At 37.6% G+C, this 14,723-nt stretch overlaps 1 protein-coding gene across 2 annotated transcripts; it reads left to right on the plus strand.

Annotated features, from left to right (window-relative positions):
* Positions 1 to 3,066: 3,066 nt before the first annotated feature.
* On the plus strand, positions 3,067 to 11,692 carry hoxa11b (homeobox A11b). Of its 2 annotated transcripts, XR_009506954.1 has the most exons (3): positions 3,067 to 4,113; positions 5,293 to 5,601; positions 8,452 to 11,692. XR_009506954.1 is itself a non-coding variant. In XM_059945063.1 (2 exons), exons 1-2 carry the CDS (start codon positions 3,465 to 3,467, stop codon positions 5,523 to 5,525), a joined length of 882 nt encoding a protein of 293 aa, XP_059801046.1. In that variant the 5' UTR covers positions 3,068 to 3,464; the 3' UTR covers positions 5,526 to 5,839. The 2 variants fall into 2 exon arrangements, 1 of the variants encoding a protein (XP_059801046.1); XM_059945063.1 differs by lacking the exon at positions 8,452 to 11,692 and having other exon boundaries at positions 3,068 to 4,113; positions 5,293 to 5,839.
* Positions 11,693 to 14,723: the final 3,031 nt, after the last annotated feature.

The raw sequence follows: 14,723 nt of genomic DNA on the forward strand, positions 1-14,723 counted from the left end.
CAGGCTTTTGTTTTGCAACTTTAACACGGAAATATTTAATCCGATTTCGTTTCTAATAATATCTTCAACAAAGCTTCCAAGTACACCTCAGAGTGAAGAAATTCAGCTTCATCCGGGTCTCAACTCTCCCACGGAGTCCTGCAGGAGATAGCCTGCGCCGCAATAATTCACTGATCTTCTTAAACTTCGGCATTTACATTACATTTCATTTTCATCAAATAACAACCAAATGGCAGGAATTTACGTCTAGTATAAGACCAAAAAGGTAGGTATATTTTTGTTTTTGGACCATACATTTAGCATCGAGTGACTATATTTTTGAAAGCTGCGGGATCAATAAAAATGATTTAAAAATCAAGTTAATTTGATCCTGAATCTATATTTGAAAAAGGCCCGTACTTACTGTAGAGGAAGTACCATAACTGAGAAATACAGATGACTAGAAAATGGCGCAGCGATTAAGATAGTGACTGCATTTTAGATCATTTTCGCCTTTTATTTAATGCAATCGCCAGCTTCTCCTTTTGAATTTGGGGTATTATTGAATATCTGAAGCTTGGTTTTTGATATTCTCTTTACAAAATTTTAGGTTCATTGCGTTAAACCAGCAATCCATGCATGCGAAATCCAATCCTTTGGTGAGAAGGGAATCCGACAAGAAATTAGGTTTTGATCCACTGGTGATAAAAAAAAAACGCGCAATGTCCGGCTAAAAAGCTTACTCTTTCAAAATTCAGCCCGATTTTCATCAGACAAAGGCCGCGTCCTTGACGCTTTTGGGAACGCCTGATTGCTCACGTTAGCTGGGAATGTCAGGGATTCCATGTAGGTGGCGTCTGTAGCTAACCCCTGGTCAGCTACAATGTCTATGCGGGCGTCTGGTGAAGCTGGTTGTCAAAATTACTATTAAAACCATAGGTCGGGCTAAACCGATCTCGGTTCTTGTAGGCGTAGTATTTAGTTATTTCGTGAAACGCAGTGTCGGTATTTGCCCATCCGTACAGGGACAATCGCGTCATTTTCCTTCTGGGCTCCCTTTCATTCAAAAATTCACGAACTTTCATATTTTACATTGCAGTTTTGATCACAGATACTAAATGTGTATATCTCCTCGCGAATCAGTGTTTAAACCGCTGAATATGAATTAATTTGGATATTATTTCAAAACTGTCAAATTTCACAGCATGGCGTCGCGGTTCTATCCCGTGAATGTACCTATAATCTATCTATATATAATTAGTTAAATAATGAAAAGGTATACTATAGTCCATTGTAGAAATATGCTGTTGACCAGCGTTGAATGCCACACAAAACTGACTATTGCGAAGCCTTGTTGCAAATTTTGGCTTCGTTAATGCTCTTTATATTGCAATGTTTTGGGAACTTACTATTTACTCTTTTATAAGATGGACTTATTTTTATAGCTAGTGATTTATTCGGTTGTGCAGGCCAGAGAAATAAGTGAAATCGGAATTCCGAATATTCTGCAGACTTTCCTAGCATCGCCGTGTGCTTATCGAAACGAAACAATTCGAAAAAAAAAATGATTAATTTGCAATTACCATGGTTGCTCGTAAAGATACATTTTGAGCGCGGAACTTAATTTAAAGTTCGGTCTTTCTGGCAAATGTTTATGGCAAGGGTCCTTATCCCCAAGAAACCTGTTTGTTTTGGCACTGCGCAATTGTTTTTGGAGCAGCAATAAGCTAATATGTGACAAATTCTTAAAACAAAGTTTAACTTCAACTCTTATCTATGGTTCCATTATTTTCAAAAGCATAAAGGATTCATTGCAAGCTTTTAAACCCTCAGTGTGCATTTAAAACCAAACAGTCTGTTGGACGGTGGTAATATGTGTAAATAAATGTACTTTTATTGGATATTCTGATTAATATTTCCCTCGCCAAACTAAAACCATTCTGTATTTAGTCTCAACCACATTAACTATAAGACTGCTCCTTACTCATATGACTTTGTTGAGATTTTATGGAAATATGGAACAATGTGCCCACGGCCAATGTCAAATTGGTTTTCAATCCGCATTTTTCACGTTTGCTTCGTCCTAAACTTTTTGTCTCTCTCTGCTACAAGTGTTTTTGTCTTGAACAACAGAGTCACAAGAATCCCGCCTGAAATGTGAACGTTGGTTCAATCTTAGACTGCTTTAGATAATATTTCTCGAAATCCAGCTAAATGGATACCTGATTTATATAATTGTTCTGGGAGGGCGCGGGTTTTGTATATGGTGTTGAACGTGACCATGCTCTGTTTCTCTTCAGCCAGAAGTACAATACCAATTTTAAGAAACATGTTTGGCAGATTCGCACGGAATCAAATCTTATGAGAAAATAAAACTTAGAGTCGATTTGAATACATTGATGAAATCACAAACGAGCTTGTCGAACATTTCGAACTTGTCGCGAGTAACTTAGCTTCTCCACGTCTTTACGGAGGTCTACGACTGACTGTGTGCTCTAATGCCTTACTTTTGTGGAGGGGAGGGTGTAGGTGGGGAGTGAGGATATTTGGATTTGAAAATAGGAGATGTTTGAAGATGAATACTTATTTATTCATTTTAATTTATGTTCTTATAACATTTTCTGTAATATTCTTACTGAGTTTTAGTTATTATTCATCCATAAATTCACAAATGGTAGGTTGGAATAAATATGTTGCCTATCTTCTTCAATTAAAGTCAGAAGAGAAAAGATAAGGGGATTTTCTTCAATAAGATGTCGAATGGTCGCGGACTTTACCTCCAGTAGTTCTGTGTGTGTGTGTGTGTGTGTGTGTGTGTGTGTGTGTGTGTGTGTGTGTGTGTGTGTGTGTGTGTGTGTGTGTGTGTCTGTGTGTGTGTGTGTGTGTGTGTGTGAGAAAGAGAGAGTGTGTGAGTGTGTGTGTGAGTGTGAGTGTGAGTGTGTGTGAGTGTGTGTGTGTGAGTGTGAGTGTGAGTGTGAGTGTGCGTGTATGTGTGTGAGTGTGAGTGTGAGTGTGCGTGTATGTGTGTGAGTGTGTGTGTGTGTGTGTGTGTGTGTGTGCGATAATTCGAAAATCGCGCTTTAAAAATTAATCAGCGCTTGATATGTATTTTAGCTGCGGAAATCGTTAGAAGTTTTTTTCCATGCCTATTCTTGGTTTAAGTCAGCTAGTGGGAGAGACATGAAGTAAACGTGCCAAATGCGTCTCTGGTGTGAAGCCTGAACACCTTCACAGTATTATTCGAGCCTTCCTTTTCCCCTCTTAGAAATGTGCAGAGCTGAGTTGTAAAGAGCTTTGCGCTCCTGGTGCGAGGGGGGAATCCAAAGTGATGCATGTCAATTTCTCCAGGCATCTGGTCACATGACTGACTTGTTCCTGCGATGTATGGAGATACATTTCCACGTCAGCTTACGTTTCCAAATTTTTACTCCGCGGATCAGCTTCAAAGAGGCAGCAGCATCTAAGGACCATGTTTAGCTGTGCGAATGCGAGCTATTCTTGCGCTAGGGGACCCCAAGAAAGCGATGATGGATTTTGATGAGCGGGTTTCTTGTGGCTCTAATCTTTATTTGCCTAGTTGTACCTATTATGTCTCGGGTCCGGATTTCTCCAGCCTGCCTTCTTTTCTGCCCCAAACACCGGCTTCTCGTCCCATGACATACTCTTACTCGTCTAATATCCCCCAGGTTCAACCTGTGCGAGAAGTTACCTTCAGAGACTATGCCATCGATCCCTCCAATAAGTGGCATCACAGAAGCAATCTCCCCCATTGCTATTCCGCAGAGGAGCTGATGCACAGGGAGTGTCTTCCTACCAGCACCATGGGCGAGATGTTAATGAAAAATAGCGCCAGCGTTTACCACCCCAGTTCCAACGCGTCTTCCAGCTTCTACAACCCGGTGGGGAGGAACGGTGTGCTGCCGCAGGGATTTGATCAGTTCTTCGAGACCGCTTACGGTCCTGGTGAGAATCAGCAGTCGGAGTATTGCGGGGAGAAGAGCCCAGGTAAAGTGCCGTCTGCAGCAACTTCAAGTTCGGAGACTTCCAGGGTGTCGGTGGAGAAGGAGACGAGTCCCGGGAGCAGCAGCCCGGAATCTTCTTCCGGCAACAACGAGGAAAAAAGCAGTAACTCTAGTAGGTAGAATCAGTGCCCACTTATGAAGGAAAGTTTTGCGATCTCGCGCGCTGCTGTTAAAAATTTTATGTGCTGTTTTATAAGCATATAAGGGGGTTTATGGATGGCCTGTAGATTTCCCAACAAAACTTTTTTTTATATATAAATGACAGGATCACGTGCTCCGCTCTGAAATTGGCCGTGAAATAACACCAGCCAATCCCTGCATTAACATACCTCAAGTAGCACCTCAAAAAAGTGAATTTTGGATTAAAAATCTGATCGCTTAAATTATCAGATGGACATTTATTTAAAAAGGTAGACTTTTGGCCGCTGTGATCAATGCGTGTATGAATACAGCTCACGGATTCTATAAAACACGTGTTGACACAAAAACTATTTATAGGTTGTATTCAGTTCCACAAGTAACCGCTTTAAAACATAACAGGGGTAAAATGACATTTTTAACAGCAACATAAATACTGCAATACCTTTAGCACGGAGCTTTCCATCATAAAAAAGGACTTATTTCAGGTCGGAGTAGCTATATTTTATTTAATAATCACATTTTATAGCTGGACGTGCGATAAGCACAGCCTTAGCGTTACAGTGTTACTTCTGGAGGTTACTTATGTTGACTTTTTCAGTACGGAATATCCACACAATGACGTCCCCACCCCAAAGGAAACCAATTCCAGTTTCTCAGTATCTTTATAATGTTAGGTTGATAATCATCTGCTCCAAACCCCTTTTAAATGTAACCGCTTTGATAAAATAAAACGTCTTGCCTTTCACTTAATTTTGTCTTTGATACTCTCAACCTCGAGCATTTCACTTTTCAAAAGTGTTTATCTTCCAAAGAGGGTGGCTAGCCCTTTGGATGCATAAAGCCCTTTTGTGATTTCAAGTATCTTTGGAAAGGGAGTATTACCGCTTCAACTTAAGAAATTCTACGACCATTCTGAGCATCGAGGCGGCCATCTTTTGTTCTAAGGTTCATTCAATACGTTAAAAGCGCTTTTATGCTTTAGCTAACTTTTCTGTATCGCGAGTATTGGTGGAGAATTGCTCTGTGTACAATGTAGGAACTGCATAAAACTTTCTTTCCCTGTTCGCGGAGAAGTATAATCCTCACAGAAAGCACTGTCTACTCTTATTTACAGCTATCAATGTTTTAACCCACTGTTTACCTGTTTCAGGTGGTCAGCGTACACGTAAAAAAAGATGCCCCTATACCAAGTACCAGATCAGGGAGCTGGAGAGAGAATTCTTTTTCAGTGTCTACATTAATAAGGAGAAGCGCCTACAACTTTCCCGGATGCTCAACTTAACCGACCGGCAAGTTAAAATTTGGTTTCAGAACAGGAGGATGAAGGAAAAGAAATTAAACAGAGACCGCCTTCAATATTACACTACGAATCCATTGCTCTGAGATTAGACTGAGTTTACAAAGAGGCATTCCATCTTCCTAACTTCTACGATGAAATCGGCCAGGCCAGAACGCAGAGGTAAAAAAAACTCAAGTTCGAGTTTGTGAGCAGACACTTTAATTCAGCCCTGACGGGCCAGGCGACTTTCCAAAGCTAATTAGGACGTCTAGTTTCAACTCTAAAAAGTAACTGGAATTTATGCTCATCGTTGACTTCACAAACACACACACACACACACACACACACACACACACACACACACACACACACACACACACAAACACACACACACACACACACACACACACACACACACTTCCAAACTCATATCCGTCGTCTATATGATTCATACAGAGAGTGTCTCTAGAGATTAACTTTGAGATGTCAAGGTGAACGTTTGAACATAGTTAAGCGAAACTGGGTTTGTAATTGAAGAAAGAAGGCAGCTTCTATACATGAACGGACACGTGTACTGAAGCCCTAAGAGAAAGAATTGACTGTTGTGGACCTGCTGCAATATAAGAATATTTTTAAAATTAAGTTGATAAGATGCGCATGCTTTAGATTAGGAGCATTTCAGTGGCTCTCAATGCCAGCCACAACAATTGGATATATATTTGTTATCTTCGGTTACCAAAAGTAGCAAGCAGTCTCGTTCTTTTGCATCTGAGCCTTCGGAAGGAGAGGACTTAGCGCAGCAGCAATTCTGCAAATTATGCCTGTTTAACGCTGCTTAGCGTATTAAAACTTGTCTATAGGAAAGGCAGATGATAACTTCGGATCTCTACGATAGAATCACCTTTATTTCCATAAATAACAATCAGTACTCCCCATCCCCCACCCCCATAATTACCCCAAATGAGAACATGCATGCAAATATCCAATTTGAAATTCATAGCAAAAGGAAACACCGTTTCTAATGAGTGTGGAATTTATATTAGTCATTAAAATAAGCAAGTGTGGTTAAATTCAGTTTTACATGTATAAATCTGTATATTTTAGCTGTTGGCCTCGATATATATAAACACCTTACCATTTAATACATAGCTTGGGATAATAAGATATTTGAAAACCGGCTACTTTATGCTCACTGAAGCAATCTGTGTGTGTTTATTTGTACTTGATTCATCGTGCTTCGTAATTTTCAAATACAGTTTTTACTTTCAAAAGGAAAAGATTCTACCCACGGAGGCATACTTGAGCACAAAGTATTGTAAATATGTCGCTCTTTTGGTACAGATGAATGTGTATAGGAATTGGGTTTAAAGGCTGCTGCTCACGCATCTATTCTTTTCACGGATTCCTCCAAAGGATGATCAGTCTGCAGTATTTTCAGTATTGATGCCATCTTTATCCGTGTGAACCAAAGACAAAATTATTTTCATTGAGTGTTTTATTGCACAATGGTAACATTTCCTGTACATTCAGCATATAAGCTTTTTATAGACCGATATACCTATAGGCCGTATTGTACAAAAATCGCCACACGTAACCAGACGACACATGCCAGCCCTGAAAATCCCTTTGGTTTATTTTATCAATTTAATTTGAATGTTTCGTTGTGGCTTTTGTTATTAACATCATCAAAATAGCTTATTTTCTCGTTCATTCTCGCAAAATGACAGATGACAGCGGTCGATTGTTCGCCGTTATGTTCTTTTTTGGTAATTCTATTTTTTTTTGTTTTGCAAAACACTGAAATATAACAAAAGGCTGGAACGTGCATCACAGAGGTGGTGTTTTCTACATTAAGAAATTAGATTTTGAAAATAAACAACAATTCTTTTAAGAGCAAAGTCTTCATCAAAAGCTGTTTAATTAAATGTGATGTCGACATTTGCTAACATTTGTATATAATTTGTATTTATCAATTTAACTAAAATGAGGTAAATTTGCATGTCCACGTTCAGAGAGCGCACAATTGGATTTAATGTAGAAAAAGTAATTAAGGTACTTTTTCTTAGGACAAACTTTGTTGGGTATTCAAGACAGAACTAAAACACCTGCGAAGTATTGTATTATTGTTCGTTTCATGTACGTAATAAACAACCATTAAAGCTGGATAACATTCCACATCTGTCTACATACATTGGTACGTTTTTCTTTAGTTTGTTTTCTGGAAAATAAGATATTCAGATCAAATTGCAATGATAATTTCAACTATTCAAGTCATATTAAAAGCCTCAGGTTCGCATTAACAAAATTAGACGAAAAATCAAAAAAATTGCATTGATTTAAACTTTATTCCACATACACGAAAAAAAACCCGAAACTGTTATGAGGGAAATTTTGTGGGTCTTTGCTCTCGGTTTAGCAAATATTGGACTGCGTTTGTTAAGATTCATAGAGTGTATATTAGAAGAAATTGTAATGCATTTTAGCTGTGTTACAATATCTTTAATGCTGATTTTTTTTCTGCTTTCCGTCTTGTTTCCTGGCTTTGAACTTCTGTTGCGCCGTGGACGTCACCTCTAACCTTGGGGGTAAAGGGATAATCAGCCCTGAATCTTCCATTCTCTGCTCAGACTCCCGCCGGAGGCGACGGGAGACCGAAACAAATTATAAGAGACTGATCAACAGTATTGGCAGAGATACTATCGAGACATGCTCTAACATCATGAAAGTTTAATGTTGCGTGTGAGGCTGTTTTAATAATGAATGATACTAACAGTGATTAAAGATATGAGTTAGTTTTTATATCTAGAGAAGAGGGAGTTGAGACAAGTATGGTAGCATATTAAGGGGCTGTGGCATTAAAGGCAAATGACAAGAGATCGCCTCTGTTGCTCGGTTACTAACAGCGGGAAAAGTCATAAAGTCTTTTTTAATTGCAGCTATCTGTTTCTTAATATTGGGGCAATAGATATAAAATTCCAAATGCAGCGAATATAAACAAAATCTTCGAGTTTAATTGTTCTCCCTCTCTAGATATCGTTTTGCGTTCGCTCAGTGTTTCTGCTCAACTACACCAGAGAGCGATGACCATGAATTCTTCCAACTGGACACACACAGTCCACATGGTGGCGCCATTTAGATCAATGTCAAAGCCGCTTTGGCGACCGCAAAAAAATAAGGAAAAATACTTTGTCGATGTTCCAAAGTACAAGTTTAAAGGGAGGTATGTGAATCTTTTGAAGCCAAATGGAAAACCGCACCTCTCTATTTGACAAATTAAATCTAATCCAAATTGAATATCCAATAAAGCTCAGAAATAACCACTTTTTTGCTAACAGAAGAAAGGTGATCGGGTTCATGCAGATACAACATGGATTCTTCAACCTAGAAATGCTATCACACAATAATCACCGAGGAATTCAACAGCTTAGGGTACAATTCATGTAAACTTTGAATTCGGATGGAATGAATTGTTTTAAATTGTTCTTATTTCATTAAAAATGTCAAGGAAAGGGAACGTATACGACAGATTTTAATTGACTTCTAAAATAGATTAGAAAATACAATAAATTTGCCTCAAATAAATCTCAAGAATGTTATACGATAATAACAATACAAAATGTATATTGTCGAATTTAGTAGTTAGGAAGGAAATGTTTGTTTTTCTGCAGCGGTTTCGCCTATTCGTTCTTTTGTTTTTCCTTCCGTTTTTGCACGATATTGTATGATTTTTATTGTCAACTTAACACTAACATTGGACATCAAGCGATGTAATATTTAGTTTGGTTATTTTCTCCAACAACCAGGGCGTAATATTCTGAGAAATATTTTCGCGAAACGACTATATGTATTTTTCAAAACGGTTACTGGGTGTAAATGTGCCCAACCGCTGAACTTTGCGTTTAAGATTCAGAGCATTTCCGACCCTTTTCTGTTTTCTGATTTTGTTCAATTCCCATTCATTATTTTATTTAAAACATGAAAGAATAAGTATATATTTCTTCTTCAGAAGTATAACAATAATATTAGCGCAGTTTCGTGTCTTCCTAAATATTATCGTATGTTAAAACATCAACCGAAAATCGTGTAACTGAGCTAGATTTCCTCGTTTGCCCGCATTTATATATATAATGGGAAACATTATGAAGCATTAGTTGCATATTTTTCCAAAGTATATTCGATTATTTATTTCTCGCTCTGCTTCGTTTTAACGGTTAACGTAGAAATTAGATTAATCTACTCCTGCGAACTATTTCTCTTATTTGTTGATATCCATTGACCATATTGTGTTTTTAACATGGACGACTAATCTACAACTGGATGCAAAGAAACGCGAAATTTGCCAAAATTTAATATCAATTCGGAGCATATTAAGTGCAAGATTTTGTACATTTTGAAGTAAATTTCATGTGCTGACCGTCTCCTGCGGGGAATCTAAGATTAATTTTGTCTTGTACAGCGTTATGTTCCGTAGCGATGCCCTGTGTTAACTCGTCTGACTAAACAATGTATAAGCATGATATATCTAACAAATATTATTGCGTTAAATTGTGGTGGATGCGGGTACTGTAGTTCAGTTCATTGCTTGCTTGCCTGTGTATATGTAACTTTATGCGACTGTGCTAAGCTAGTAAAGGATTTCGTTAAAACGTCAATATTAATTAATTATTGGCTATGGAATCTTTCAGCTAAATTGCGAAAAATTACCTACTTTCTATAATTGAACAATACTTCCAATCTATCCTGTGTCATTCATTGTATTCCTTTGTTTCAGACAATGTAAAAAAATTGTAACTTCCAGCCATTATCTTCATACCTTTTAATGATGTGTTATCAAGAGTGTCATGAATTGCATTCCTATCAGGACTCAATACAACTTCAATATTTAAAGCATGTTATTTGGAAGCTGAGGCAATCTGAAGCCACAGCGCCCTCTGGGTCTAGGACTAGCACTTGCACACTGCACAATATTCATTCATCCTGTTTTTGGTTGTTGGATTAAGTATGTTCCAATGTTTCAGTACTAAATATATTTAATAACCAGAACCGATAACAAACCAACTAAAAATAGAACTTAGTTTCGAAGGGGAATTTAAATTTTCGTGCTTGCTGCATTGAAATGTGCAAAATATCATTAGTAGTTTGTTTGTTAAAGGCCATATCATCAAAGGAAACCATTTCAACAACTGTTCTTTCCTCTTGTCAGGGAGATCAGGTTTTCCACTCCAGAAACCACTGCGCCTAGATTTTAAAATTATTGCTATTCCTGTCTTTCAAGTGTAAGAAAACATTAACTCGTTGATTAGATATCTCGATCAATTGATAGATATCTAACTGAATGAATATCGAAAATAAGCAGTGGAAAGAATAGGCACTTAGTGCGCAAGATTTCCAAAAATGTGAAATATTGAAGGATAAATTTAAAAAGTAGGATGGCTAAAGAAGAAATTCATCTTCCTAACTTTCCGGAAATAAAACTGTTTAGACAACCCGAAGTTGATATAATTGATTTAAAAATCAGTTTATCATGTTCTATCTCTAACAAAAACACTTTTCAAAAATAATTTATTGTACATATTCAGCTGCGTGCTTGGACTATTAATATCTATTTTACAAGTCACTATTTACAAATCGCTTTGCATCAAAACTTTCGTTGCTTGCCCAGTGAGTTCCTGAAAGCGGGACGTCAATGTGCTGTAAAGCATTTTGCTAAAGCAGAGTCTACCGCAAAAAATTAGTAAATATGATTGAACTGGTTACAGTCTGTTTTTATTTGAATAGATGGGGGTGGGGGTTTAATAATGAAATTTAACTATTTGTTCCGGGACGTACAAACTGTACGTTAAACAGATCTGGTATGTGCACGCTTCATAGTTGAATTTTGCCTTAATATGAACATAATGCTGGATTATGGAATGGCTTAAAATTGAACATTAATACCACAAATCCTTCATTGTTTAGAAGTATCAAATTATTGAATGAAACATTCTGGACAGAGTAGATCACTGATGTAAAGAATTTGCTGTAATTGTACATTTTCCGCCAACTCTATTTTCAACGTGGGCCATAACATGGATCTTTTTAGTTTGCGACTCGACCCCTGCTGTGTCACCTTCACCGTGGCCGGTGCAACTGAATTGCCGTTTTTTTTGTTATAAAGCCAGTGAGCTACTCTGTCAGCGTGTAAAAAAAACTTCTCAGTCATTTACCATAAAGAATATGGTTAACAAAATGAAAATCCATAGCTCAGATTATTCCAAATTCAGTACTTCACAAAGAGGTAATTTCAAATAAATGAAACCTACCTATCTGTTTCAACAAAATCTAGTCAAAATCTCGTTAACTTTAGAACCAGGTCGAATAATATATGAGTTTGCGCAAGTCTGTATTTGTTTGCATGTATTTTGCAATGCATGGTTTCCACATCATTTGAGTAATTTTACCTGCAATATCTTAAGGGAAACTATCATTAGAATTATTTAAAATCCCGTTTTATATATTAAAAATAGATATATCGTTACACGATACGGCACAGAAAACTATATATTCTATTTAAGTAGATTTTTATAAAGCTCCCCACCCTATTTTCGTCTGAACACCTTATGAATTGTCAGAATGCTGATTTCATTGAACGCACAAAATTGAAGTGCACAAATCTTCGCTATAACACAAGCGCTGATTTCACCAGTTATAAACCTTTACCTTGTGGAATATTGTTCATTGTTCACGTTCAAAGTCGATTAATTCATTTGAAATTGTATAATCCAATCGCCTTTTCTTAGTCTTTTTAAAAAGGGGATACTGTTGCTACATAACAGTATAATAGCTGAGATGGAAGTAGAACAAATGAATCAGGTCTCCCACGTTACAACAGGGACTGCACATCAAAAAGTACTTCATTGGCTGTAAAGCGCTTTGGGACGTCCCGAGGTTGTGAAAGGCGCTGTTTAAATGCAAGTCTTTTGTCCCTGTTTTAAATTGCTCGAGACATGTTCACGGAATTCTATTTAAGCAAGCAATTGAAAAATAATGTTATTAATTTTTCTTCATTTCAAGCCATAAAACAGTCATACGTCCATTTCTGTTATTACTCTATATTTCATTTCATTTTGTTGTTCAGTACAGGGATTCTTATTGTTTTCTGGCTTGATCTCAGTTTATTCTGCATTCAACTCTGAATGTAAACGATATCTTTAGATTAACGGCTCGGACTCACTATTAAAATAATTTTAAAACACATGCAACAACTTGTCCCTAAAAATATTGCCCACCTCTATTAGTGTTGTGGTGAAGACTAACCAGATTAGTTAGAATTATAGATTTATATGGAAATAATATTTAGTGAATTTGATAACCTTGTATTTCATTTCTTGTCTGCGATCTATAGCGTCAGTTCGTATTTTAATTGTAAACTGTATACAAAGTTCTTACTTCAGAACTTCGTAAACTTATAGAACCGTGTTTCTGTTTCAGTGGTTTCTGCGCTGACCAACAAATATAAAGAAAAAGAGCACTTTAGTTCCACGGGTTCTCAGTCGCCAGCTTGATCCATACACCTTAACATGTATATCGGGTACATATTATCTGGAAAGGATCTGATAGGCAACTGTATTGGGATCTCGGGATGGTTGCCTGTAAAGCTATTGAATACAAAAGCAGTTAAAGGCAGACATTGTTTTCAGATTTATCGTTGAGACACAAAAAAACAATGGTGTCTCTTCGACTTCTCCAGCAATCTTAGCAAATCACAAGGAAGAGATATTACGTTTAAAAATGTTAAGTCAGAGCCCGCAGATTGCAAATATTTGCTCTAGTTCTGCGTCCGTAAAGGTTTCAGTGCGCACATGCAGTACAATGGCCGATACACTTGAAGGGTGAGGAGTTTTGTTTTGAAGTTCAGAGAAGTTTTGGTAGATTTTGTTACTGAGAAAAAAAACCGTAACAAAATTGTTATAAGCAGTCTCACTCAGTGCTGAAAGAGGCGAATGTGTTAGTTTTCACCTTGTATCTTTATCCGGAAAAGAGTGAAAGGAATTTAGTCTAGCCTTCAGTCTTAAGTTCACGATCTAGGGTAATAACGAGTCGGAGCCTTAAGTGAGACAGCCAGCTCAGTTCAGACATTGAAATCGCTTATTTACTGAAGAACCGCGATTCGCTCCACTGCTATCTATGTTCGCCCCTTTATCACTGACTGGAGAACGCATTATTTACCTCAGTTGTTGCTGCGTTTCAAGACGAATGTTTTTTTTTATTTACCCGCTGACGGAAAAATGTAGAAATCTTGCAATGCCCACGATCGAAATAGCATGGCGTAAAGAAAAATTTCTTCGTTTTTCATTTTTAAAAAAATATCAAATAGAACGCACTGATCGCCACGCAAAGTGCCGTCTAACTTGTTCGGAATTATGCACTTTCTAGAGCTATTTCTTTAGTATTTTTTTCTATCTATGCCCCTGAACTGCACGATAAAGGCGTTTCATCTCCCCTGCGTCTTCGGCAGAGTTAACCACGTTTCCTAACTGTTACCAATGTCGTAATTAACAGTCACGTACACCTTAGTAGCAAGAAAAAGAAACTTCTTCCCGCAAATCCTTGCTGCTTCAATTACTTCCTGGTGTGGGTTTTTTAAATGTGCACACGAGACTCACGGCCCTCGCCCCATCCCTATCCATAAAGTTGAGAAAGGCTTGTAGTGTCTTAGAAACTGAAGAAACCAATCCACTGTCCCCATTACAGATTTACTAGGAAATTGGGTTATAGACGTTTAAACCTTTCCAAAAACACACCAATAAAATTATCCAAATATGGTATCAATTTATTAAGCAATGAAACATTTACCAAGAGAACCAGATAAATATCATGTCTCTAACACATAAATGCGCCGCTTGTTAGCATTGGTGTACAGTAGTCCGAACCCTTATATATGAGACTCTGGCAGAGATGATAATTGTTATTTTTCTCCCATTAAATCTTTGTCTGCTCCCGTGATCATACGTGTCATGGGCACAGTGGGACTGCAAAGGGAATATTTTCATTTTTTTCTATATAGAACATTCGGATTTTTATAGGGTTCCTAGACGGCCGTGATAATTCTAAACAGTCGTTAGTGCTTGGGAAACAAGCGAGAATAAGGAATCCTCCGAGACGGCCCCTCAGCAAACACGACGCGTGTAAAGCCGGCCTTTATATCACGGTGACCTTAACTGAAACGATATTTTAAATAACCTTCCTCGAGATGAACAATATTTTCTCAGTTTTAATCCAGCGCCAGAAGTCAAAATAGCTATAATTGGAATAATAGTGCA

Source organism: Hypanus sabinus, chromosome 20, assembly GCF_030144855.1.
Source record: "Hypanus sabinus isolate sHypSab1 chromosome 20, sHypSab1.hap1, whole genome shotgun sequence".
Lineage (NCBI taxonomy): Eukaryota > Metazoa > Chordata > Chondrichthyes > Myliobatiformes > Dasyatidae > Hypanus > Hypanus sabinus.